Source organism: Gopherus flavomarginatus, chromosome 1, assembly GCF_025201925.1.
Source record: "Gopherus flavomarginatus isolate rGopFla2 chromosome 1, rGopFla2.mat.asm, whole genome shotgun sequence".
Lineage (NCBI taxonomy): Eukaryota > Metazoa > Chordata > Testudines > Testudinidae > Gopherus > Gopherus flavomarginatus.
The window spans coordinates 49,071,793-49,083,408 of NC_066617.1; the positions used below are offsets into that span (position 1 = coordinate 49,071,793).

General features: G+C 41.7%; 1 protein-coding gene across 10 annotated transcripts in view; it reads left to right on the forward strand.

Moving 5' to 3' along the window:
* Window positions 1-11,275, forward strand: part of ANKRD7 (ankyrin repeat domain 7) — a 195,886-nt gene extending 184,611 nt beyond the window's left edge. For 9 of the 10 annotated variants that reach the window (XM_050935977.1, XM_050935978.1, XM_050935979.1 and 6 more), the window contains 2 exons: window positions 10,215-10,260; window positions 11,020-11,275. In XM_050935977.1, the coding sequence (XP_050791934.1) occupies window positions 10,215-10,260; window positions 11,020-11,168 (195 nt within the window). In that variant the 3' untranslated portion in view covers window positions 11,169-11,275. Of the gene's footprint in view, window positions 1-5,994; window positions 6,053-10,214; window positions 10,261-11,019 lie in introns of all 10 variants that reach the window. The other variant, XM_050935983.1, reaches the window with a different exon arrangement.
* The last annotated feature ends 341 nt before the right edge of the window (window positions 11,276-11,616 follow it).

The following is an 11,616-nucleotide window of genomic DNA, read 5'->3' on the forward strand; positions in this document are numbered from 1 at the left end:
AGACTGAGGGTATCTATTCATAGCACAGTATTTCATCATCATATTGGAAGACAGCTTCTTCTGCACCCATTTCTGAAGAAGTATAAGTACAAGAGATCTATTCCATATAAAAAATGATAAGAGATTAAAGTTTCAGAGTAAAGGATTCAAGTCAGAAATACCAAAGAAAAGGCTGCATATGTTTGTTACTGTGTATATAATACTACAGAACTTGATCTTGCTTCCATTGAAGTCTGTGGCAAAACTAGGCTGGAATTAGGCCCCCATACTATTAGGTTTTCTTCGAGTGCTGTTTCTGTGGGTGCTCCACTGCAGGTGTTTGGTATGTCCCGGCGCCACTGATCGGAGATCTTCGGTAGCAGTGTCTGGTCGGGGTGTGCGTGTGCCATAAAAGTCTCGTGGCACCGCTGGTGCCTCATCTAGCATGCGCACACCCTGACCCCTTCAGTTCCTTCTCAGCCCCCATCCTCGGCTTGAGACAGAGCCCGTTAGTGGTGTCACTAAAAACCTTCAGTAAAATTAGATAGCCTAGTTATTACCTTTGTTACTTTAATTAGTATAGTTATAGTTAGCATTAGCTAACCTTAGTTAGATAGCCATTTTTAAAAAAAGTTTGTTTTCTCATCCTCCTTTTTTTTTTCCACAAAAAATGGATGCCATAAATATGCCTGGCTCCCCAGGCTTTTAAAGATGTACTTCATGTAAGGACACAACACCAGTTTCTCATGGCCACTCATTATGTGTCTGATGTTTAGGTGAGCTTGCTACAAGCTCGCTTAGAGTTCATCTCGCTGCCATCATAGCCTTCCATCAACAGGTAAATGGGACTTTGATATTCGCTCACCTGATTACAAAGCAATTTTTAATGGGCATACAGAACATGTACCCGAACATCCTAGCACCCACACCAGCCTGAGACTTAAATCTGGTGCTCAGAAGTCTAACCAGACCCCATTCAGACCTTTAGCCATATGCTCATTACTATCTATGAAAGTGGCATTTCAGTTGCCATTACATCAGTGCGAAGAGTCAGCGAGATAGGGGCTCTCGTGGCTCACCCCCATACACAATATTCTTCAGGGATAAAGAACACATCCTAAGTTTATGCCCAAAATGTCTTCCTTGTTCCACCTCCGTCAACCAATTCACTTACTTACATTTCATCCAAATCCACACATTAACACTCAAGAAGTGGTCCTGCACACACTGGATGTGCACCATGCCTTAGCATTTTATCTGGACAGAATGAAGCCCTTCCGAAAATCACCTTGACTTTTTATGTCAATAGGAGAACGATTGAAGGGCTCTGCCATATCTATGCAAAGAATATCTAAATGGATATCCAGCTGTATCCATATGTGCTATTCACTACACAACACTCAAGCCCCACCAGGCATCAGAACCCACTCAACAAGAGCTTTATCTACCTCCATAGCATTCCTACACAATGTGCCCATTCTAGACATCTGCAGGGCAGCCACCTGGGCCTCTGAAGGCACATTCATGAACCACTACACAGTTACTCTCAGTTCAAGTTCAGACACAAGACTAGGTCTCACAGTACTAGCTTCAGCAACGAATTCAACTCCAAAGCCCTTTCCATCCTCATTAGGGCACTGTTCTACATTTACCTGAAGTGGAGCACCCACAGGGACAGCACTCGAAGAGAAGTTTACTCACCTTGTATAGTAACTGAAGTTCTTCGATATGTGTGTCTCTGTGGGTGTTCCACTAGCCATCCTCCCCGCTCTATTTTGGAGTACAAGGTAAACACTCCACAGTAGAGAAGGAACTGAAGGGGTCAGGCACCAGCAGCACCGTGAGACTGCTACTGTGTATGCGGACCCCGCCCAGACACTGCTACCAAAAATCTCCAATCAACAGCTGTGATGCACTGACACCTGAAGTGGAGCACCCACAGGGACATAGATCTCAAATAACTTCAGTTACTGCACAAGGTGAGTAACCTTCTCTTCTGCCTGACTCCTGCCTTATTCACTACAAAGAATGGTTGGTGTACAATAAACGAGACACAAGTTCTCAGATTCTCTGCCTTATTTGAAGCCGTTTTGTTTTGCATTTTCAACAGTCAGTCTGAAGTAATTCAGAAATCTTGATTTACAGATTAACAGAGAACAAAAACATTTTTCTCCCTCTACATCAAAAACCACTTATTATCTCTTCAAACTTTCCCAGTGGATAAATCTCTGTGAAAAGTCATATACTACCTATGTTTGGAGATAAGGCAAAGTTCTTAACAATTTTTATTGTGGAGCATCATGGGGAGCAGGTATAATAGACCAGGGAATTCTAAGCCTTCCTTGGCGTAGCTGCCACCAACCTGCTGCTGGACACCTGGGCTACGGTGGCCCCCACCTTCTGCCACTGCCTGCATGCTGCTACTTACCATGTCCCTTCTCCTCAGGGGTGGGAGAGTGAGGAGGGAACAGGGTGAGCCAGCGGGGGGGAGGGTCTGGTGGAGGAGTGAGGCAGCTCACTTGGTTGGGCATGGTGGGCAGGGAGAGCAGCTCGGCCCGGCTGGTGTGGCTGGGGCCAGCCCAGCGCTCAGTGGGGTCGTAGCTGGCCTCTTGGCCTGGCATCCCGACTTGGGCCCATCCCATCCGGGGGGTGGCTCAGCCCAGTGTTCGGCCTGTCCAGGAGGGTGGGGGCTTGGTCCAGCATGGCGGGGGCTTGACTGGCACTCAGGGGGGTGGGTGGCCTGGCATGGCTGGGGTGGACAGGCCACAGGACTCCTCCAGTCGCGGGGGGAGGTTGGAGCTACAGCATGCAGAGGGGATGGGGCCTCAGGTGGAAGGGGGCGCCACCAGCAGACTAGCCTCTCCAAAGCAGAGGTTCACCTGCCCGCCCATGTGAAGCATTATGGGCCCAATCATCCTTTTACTACTATCAGTATGAGTTCTTTCATGTAGACTAAAGAGGGAACAGACCTGGGCACTGTCCCATGGAGTAAAGCATGTTGCATTTTTTTTCTGATTGCAGCTTAAAACATAATGATATTTCTCTAAATGGCAGTAAACTGATATTTTCCTTAGCTCAAGTGGTAGAGATCCTGTGTTTCTGTAGCCAAGCAGAATTCCAGTCTAAGCTCCACAAGTGTTCATTATTATTTTGAAGTGATAGCCTCTTAATAGTTTAGAGATTACAACCACAGTCCCATTCTAATTGATTTTTATCCCTTTTCTAATGCAAAGAAGAGAATTTTCCATGCTTAGAGATTTTTAAGATTAAGTTCCATTTTCAGCTAGAACATTTTCTGACTGTTTTAATTGTTTTAATCTCGAGATCTTTAAAATGTCTTAACAATACCTTTCTGAAACTTTCGAAAAGTGTTTTTCTTTGTATTTTTCTACATTACCTCACAAAAATTGAAACTTAAGTAGATTTTGACATTGGTTTATGCAAGAAATAGCATTCAACAACAAGAATGATAAAATGTTTTAAAAATTGGTGCTATTTGAAAATCAGATACGAATTCTCTATCAGCGGAGCTGATTTGAGGCAGCAGTGAGTGGCAATAGAAAATATTTTTTGTCAACATCCTTGGGTGATTTTTCAAAAGTGGAAAGAGACTTTGGGATGTGGTAAAATAGTTGGTTTCTTCTTACACTAAATAAGGAAAATTGGACTAATTGTCCAGCGACCCTGTGTTTGTCTTCTTTGCTATTGAGCTTCTTCCTACAATCCCCCCCAAATTCTGACTTTCCAAGGTTCCTTCACAGATTTAAAGAAACAGTACACATTGTTGCATGCCTCTCATACACATTGTTTCAACAGTGCTTGCTTAGGTCACCTGTAAATTGGAGATGATGATTAAGGCTCCATGTTTGTCATGGAGGTCACGGAAAGTCACAGGCTCTGTGACTTTCCGTGACATCCGTGACTTCTGCAGCAGCCCATGTGGCTGGACCGAGAGCTGCTTGAGCAGCTTGGGCAGCCCCGGGGCCAGTTGCACTGGCTGCTGCTGGGGCAGTCTCGCCCCCAGCAGAAGCAGGAGTTTGGGTGTAGGGAGGCTCAGGGCTAGAGGTTGGGGTGCAGGGCGGTGCTTACCTGGTGGAGGCTCCCCAGAAGGGTGACAGGAACTCCCCTCCCTCAGCTCCTAATTTCACGTACTGCCTCCGCCCACGGTTCCCAGCCAATGGGAGCTGCATAACCAGGGCTTGGGGCGGAGTGGAGGCAGCATGTGGAGCTGGAGGTTGCCGCTTCCCAGGAGCCAGGTAAGGAACCTGCCCCAGCCCTGCCAACCCCTGCCCCCCAGACTGTGCCCCCCTGCATACCTGCAGCGTGCACCTGCGTCACCCCCAGGGTCACCTGCCCCCCCAGGTTTTAGTCAGGGGTATATAGTAAAAGTCATGGACAAGTCACGGGCCATGAATTTTTGTTTACTGCCCATGACCTGTCCATGACTTTACTAAAAATACCCATGACTAAAACATAGCCTTAATGATAATGTTCACTCAGCTATGTGTAAAAGGCTTTGAGATGTATGGATGAACAAGTGTTTTATGTACATGCATAGTATTATTAAACACATTTTTAAGATGGAGCAACTAACGCATAACAGACATTCAGTGACTTGGCAGGGAAGAAGAGTCTCCTAATGTGTTAGGCATTGATTCTTTAATGAAGATACCTAGGTTTCAGCCTTGAAATTGACACTTAGTGTGTCAACTTTTTGCCACCTTTTACCAACTTTCAGTAAAGGTAGGCTATGCTGTGCATGCATCCGTGACTATCTTAACAACATACAGAATGGAAATACACTGCCAGATGCAATTGAATGAGACATTATTCTGCAGAAGCTATTATTAGTTTGTTCAGTGCTAGCCACTCCTTTGATTTAATAATTTGGTGATCTTGTCCATCCTACTAAATAAAAAAAATGTAAATGGTCTTTTCATTTACCTACACAAAAGAAAAGATAACAAGGCAGTTACCTGGCAAATCATCTAAAAACCAAAGCACTTAAAACCAAAGAAATTATTAGTTAAGAACCTCATAAATCTGATGCTGGGCATATAAAAAACATAAACTCATTATTCATATCAAATATTTTTAAAAGCATATTTAATCACATCACAACCACCTTAACTCTGACCCAGAATAAATACTATATTCATCAGTAACCTCAAAATGTAAATGCTGCATATAAACCCCTTTTGAAAAGGAAACAAAAAAAATATGTACACGTTAACGACCCACATTGGTCGGCCTTAAATACTAAACTACAGATAAATAACACAGTTTTCATATTAAAAATACAACATTATTCTTAAGAAACACCAACTATAAGTATTTGGGAAATCCACTGCAAACTGCATCTGTAGTAACTTAGATAACCTACAGTTTTAGAGGGGGAGGTAGGTTTAAACTTGCTAGCCCATCTCAACTCCTCCTAACTCTCTGGATCCCCAACAGCAGAGCTTCTCTGTAGCCAGGAGGAAGTGAGGAGTATGCACTGTGCAGGAGCAGAGGGAGATCTGTGTATGGTGTGCTATACCTGCACACTGTTCACTAGGATAGGTTCTAGCCAATAGGCCCCAATCTTTCGGGGAGCTCTGATTACTTTATGGGAGATCTGCCCATGTGGAGTTCCTTGCAGGACTGAGGCCTTAGTAAACATTAAACAAAGGGCTATGCATAAAACTAATAGATTAATATTTTAAAACATAGTTAATAAAAATAAACTTTAACAGTTTACCCTGGAAAACAGTAGTGGTCTCTATTGCCAACCACACTAAGCATGAGTCAATATAGTTATAAAGCACATCTTTTTATCTGTGAAAATAGGGGGAATCTCCTTATTTTATCTCTAAATTTCAATTCTGTTTCCAGTCTTTTTCCATCTGCACTCTCCTGTAGTATAGTATTCAAAAATTCTAAGTAATTTTATTTTCTTCATGTATTTACGGGTCATTTTTCATTTCTGACTTCCAAGACCTATAAACTTATTGGCTTTTGTTCTTACTTCTTCAGCTCCTTGATCAAAAGTCTGTTTCTTCCTTCTCTTCTCTGCAACCAGATACATGGCAAGGTGTGTAGTCAGTATTGCTTAATATTATGTAGTTCTTTGTACTGGGCACGTTTTTCTGTTTGTATTATTGAAATTTTAATTTCAATTAAGAACAAATTTTGTCTAGATTGTCATAATACTGCGAATTTAAAAACTCAGTTTATACTTTTGCTACACTTTACAAAAGCGAATAGCATAATTATTTAAATTAGCAAGACAGTACTGCTGTGTTTTATATATTTGTATGTAACACTGACAACATCTAATATGATACCATTGATCAGTACTGAAGAATGGAATGTACAGAATCATATTTATTATGTTTGAGTCATGGCTGTCTTTAAACAGCAGGGCTTGGTGGATATCATTTTTTATCTTTTAAGTAAAAAATTGTTTTCCAACTTAGTCTTTCTTTTGTAAAATCCACTCTTGGAGTTTCTCACGAGGACTGCGTTATAGTTATCTAATCCACTGAATCCTGGAAAATTCCTTCAGTCATGCATTTACTGTGTATGGACTAGTGTCATGCTACGGTACTGTATATATTGTATATGATGACCCTTTCATTTTCTTTTTGCCTGTCAGTCTAGAGTTCAGTACTTAATCATTTAAGTTTGTATTTTTTATAGTTTAGTTTTTCATTTTTCTTGGTGTTAATAGTTTTCTGACTCCTTTTTCGTCCTCCACTCCTCTTTCCTGGGAAAGGATAAGAACTCCCAACCAAAGACAGAAAAAAAGCTGTCAACAAGCCCTGGAGTTTCATAGGATCTTAAAAGCCAAAGATCTTTATTCTCCCTAAAGCTGATTAATAGAAATTCCCCATGTAAAAATTTGTGCTAATCTTACCAACAATTATTTCTTCCCAAAAGACATTGCAGATAAGAAGGAAGCTACCCTTAGATAGAACTTTGAAACTTCTTCAGTGATCCATAGAGTTTGTCTATACTGCAGTTAGACACCCAAGGCTGGCCTGTGCCAGTTGACTCAGGCTCACAAGGCTTAGCTCAGGCTGCAGTCCAAGCTCTGAGACCCTCCCACCTGGCAGGTTTTTAATTGCTGTGTAGATAAACCCATAGACACTCATTGACAAGCATATTCTTCACTAGAGCCATGATGTCCTGGTGCAGTGAGTTGAAAAGCCTTGACCACCAGAAGCCCATGACAAGTTCAAGTCAACACTGAGGAAACTATCGGTAGCAACTACATTTGTAGCAGATGGATCCATGGACTCCAGGAAGCTGGCAGCAAAAGGCTGTGCAAAACTATTCAAAGCAAATCCCCCTGTGCCTCAACTTCTTAGTTGGGAATCCTGTTTAGTTAGACACTGGGATAAGGTGGAAGTGGAAGTATTTATTCTCTACACCAGAAAAGATAAAAGGACTACAGTCCTTGTACAAAAGCTCCTTTCATTGCTACCCACAACACAGGCAACCAGATAAGGGACTTTTCTTATTCCAGGGTAAACACTAAACCAGTAACTCACAGGCAAGTCCTGACCAGGGAACATGTTCAGTCCTTGTTTCCGATCCAAACAGTCGGTATGGCTGCAACTATACCTGATTCCACCCAGAAATACTCCTGGAAGGCACTTAGGCACATGATTCCAGTCAACATTAGAATACAACACTGATAATCTCTGGTGCTCCAGGCTCTTCTACATCTTTATCTGTTCTCCAGCCTTAAGACACAGCAAACCATCCTGAAGTAGATCTCTCATCTCTCAGAGCTATGGGTAGTAGAGCCTCTCTCTCAAGACCAAATGGTTTCAGGGTTCTATTCCATACTCTTCATAGTAAGGGAAAGACCAGGAAGAGTCCAAGCCATCTTAGACCTCAAGAGGCTGAACAGGTCAACAGAGAAGAATTAAATTCAGGATGGGTTTCTAGCTTCCATTATTTTTTACAATCCCTCCAGCAGACCTGACCAAAGCTTATCTGCATATTCCACTCTTTAGAGTGCCTTACCACTCAGTACCAGTCAAACTCTGTGCTCTCTGGAGGGTTCTTTCTCTTCTTACTCTTTCCCCAATTGTGTCTGTCTTACTCCTTTACTGAAGGAGTTTCTTCTTCCCAAAATGCTGAACTGGTGAGTAAATTAACCTTGTAAAGGGGAAAAAAAGGATATTAACCGGTATTTACATTCTTCCATTTGTTTCTCAGAATATTGAATGGGTAAATCTCATCATTTGTAAAATTACTGTTCATGAGGTACTCATCACTGTTATATCTGCATACTAGCTCCTTAGATTTCAAAATTATGCCGCCTTATATGCTGGCTGTTGTTGTGTCTTGTCTTTTTAGATTTTAAATTCTTCTGGTCATTGACTATCTTAATGGAAAGTCTATTGTGGACACTACTGAAATACAAGTTATAAATAGCAATGCACAGTACCATGGGTATGAATAAACAAAATGCTTAGGAAGAGCTTGCAATCAAAACTGTAAAAGTGACAGTAACTAATTCTCTTGAGAGAGGAACACACTTTTTCATTCCCCTTAGTCAATTTAAGCCACTTTATACAAAGGTGCAGAGCTTGTTCTCCAATCCCATAACCATCGTTCACCATCCTTAGGAGAAGGATGACAAAAAGAGTTGAGCGTTGCATCTTTCCACAAAGATAGCGAGGAGGTTCTCAGTGTGATCTGAGGGCCTTGCAGTAAACTAATATTGTACATTTTTATAGCAGCTAAATTAAATACTGATTTTATTTTTATATACAATTTAAGGACTCAGTCTTGCAAAACTTATTCTTGCAACAGTAGCTTCATTGGGTTGCGGACTGGGCCTTATATTTTTAACAGGCCAAACTTAGAATTAGTTCGGAGTGGGCAAACTTTTTGGCCTGAGGGCCACATCAGGGTTGCGCAACTGTATGGAGGGCCGTGTAGGGAAGGCTGTGCCTCCCCAAACAGCATGGCCCCCGCACCCTATCTGACCCCTCCCACTTCCCGCCCGCTGACTGCCCCCCTCAGAACCTCCAACCCATCCAACCCCCCTGCTCTTTGTCCCCTGACCACCCCAACCCCTATCCACACCCCCCGCCCCTGACAGCCCCCCCGGGACTCCCACACCTAGCCAACCACCCTCTGCTCCTCCTCACCTGACCACCCTCTCCCAGGACCCCCCCTTCCTCAAACTGCCCCCCCGGGATCCTACCCCCTTATCCAGCCCCCTGCTCCCTGTCCTGATTGCCCTCCCAACCTCTGTCCACATCCCCGCCCCGACAGGCTCCCCCGGACTCCCACTCCCAATCCTCCCTGTTCCCTATCCCCTGACCACCTCCTGAACCTCCGCCCCATCCAACAGACCCCTCCTCCCTGATTGCCCCCCAGGACCCTTCGCTCCCTTACCCAATCCCCCCGCTCCCTTACCAGCAGCAGGAGCTCACAGCCGCAATACCCAGCCAGAGCCAGCTGCGCTCCCCAAGCTGCCCAGTGGGAGCAGCAGGCCAGAGTGCGGCCCACGTAGCGAGATGAGGCTGCGGGGGGGGGAGGTGTAGCAGGGGAGGGGCTGGGGACTAGGCTCCCCAGCCAGACGTTTGCCCACGTCGGAATTAGATGCATATATCCACCCTTAAATTTAATTTTGATTTTATTCACATATCTGAAGATAGAATTTAGCCCTCCATTACTAATTGATTGTGTTTGTATGTTTTTAACTACTAAATTATGAATCATTTATCGTTAGTTAAATACATTAATAAGCCAACAACTAATAAGGATGGTTTATTAAGCAGCTTGTGCATGAAGGAGAGTAAAAGCCACAAGTCCTACACTCCTCTGAGCTATAGAGTAGTTAATTATAGTTTGTAAAAATACTTCATAGGAACAGAAGAGGTTAATTAGCAACCGTCTAGTCAGTTGGGATGGTCTGGCTTATTTGGTCCTGCCTCAGTGCAGGAGCCTGGACCTGATGACCTCTTGAGGTCCCTTCCAGCCCTACATTTCTATGATGTCTATGAAGGTATAGACTGTTTTACGATGCTGCTGCTATTACTCAACCATCAGAATACGAAGACTCAGCTAATCAAGATTTTCTCCAAAACAAAAGTAAATCTCTGTTCAGGATTTTTGTTTCTCTTTTAGTTACACTCTGTAGTTGTTTTTAAATATATAGCAATATTTTGTGACAGTAACTACCCTAAACTGCTTATATGTAAAATATTGTTAATATTTAATTTCAGATGCAGGCGGAACTAGAAAAAAGTATCACTAAAGAACTTGACCAAGGTAATTTGTCAGAGTATGTTAACATTTTTTCTCAAAAACTGAATGTTACTCAGTATTTATGGTTTTGTTATAATTCAAAAATAGTATTAAGCTGTTATGTTATACACCATTGCTGTTTCTACTAATTTTCAAATTTAGTAAAGTTCTTTTTGCAAGCACTGCCCACTTACCAAAGTGCTGTACAGATTATGTAATTTCCCCCAGCAAAAAAGTCTTAATCTGAAGTCAATTTTGCAGAAATTCCCAAATAACACACACATAGGATTAACACAAATACAATAAATCCTCTTTTAAGATTTTTCACAAACTTTAAAAAACACTTCTCCTCTCACACTTATTTTAATCAGTATTATTGTATATAATTGATATTCATTCAAATTTATCACTAGAATAAACAAATGTCATGCCGTTGTCTTCACTGGAATTTAGTGTGCTTACATCATCTGTGGATTTGACCTATTATTTTCAATAGCCCTTGAAATACCAATGGTTATTTACTGATTAGCAAAAAGGCTAATGTATTGCTTATATAATTAAAAAATATGGTTTCTTCCTTTGTGAATGTCCCTTTTATGTCATTTTCATAATGTTTTCTTTGTATTAATTTAAAAATGTGTATCTGCTGTCTCTGGACCTGATACAATGCCCACTGCTGTCAATGGAAAAAATTCAGTGGGTTTACGACAAAGCCTATTGTAAAACTATCACACAACAGAACACAGAACATATATGGTCATTTGTTTTTCTTGTTCTTTCTAGCCACAGCTGAACTTGAAACTGGATCTGTAAGAGTCTCTCCTGTAGGATCTACTGATGGATCTTCAAAAAATCTAAATGTGGATCAGGATCCGGTTTCCAGGGCAACACAGCAGTATCAAGATATTTTAAAGAAAAATTATATGATTTGAACAAAACATTAAAGCAAGTTTGTGGAAATGATTTTGTTTACATAACATTTTAATGGTTTCCCATTAAATGGGTTCAGATGTGAAAAATCTTAATTACAATTTATATATGAAATATAAAGGTATTTTATAAATATCAGGCACATTGCACTTGTCTCTGGAGAAACACCACATAGTTATATAGTCTCCTTTTAAATTAAATATATAAGCCATACATTGTTTTCATTTGTAACTAGCAAAGGAAATACAGAGCAATGTTCTTGAGTTTGACAGAACTGCCTGAATGTTAATTGTTAACAGCAGCTCTTCTGAGTCTCGTCCCATTCATTTTCTCTGATGTATTTTAACCAAAGCATTTCCTGAATTCTGTTTTGTGTGTTTTCTCTTTTACATGTATTTTATGTTTTTAAATGTTGTTTTAAGTAGCCATTAGCATGTTCAGATCTCATGC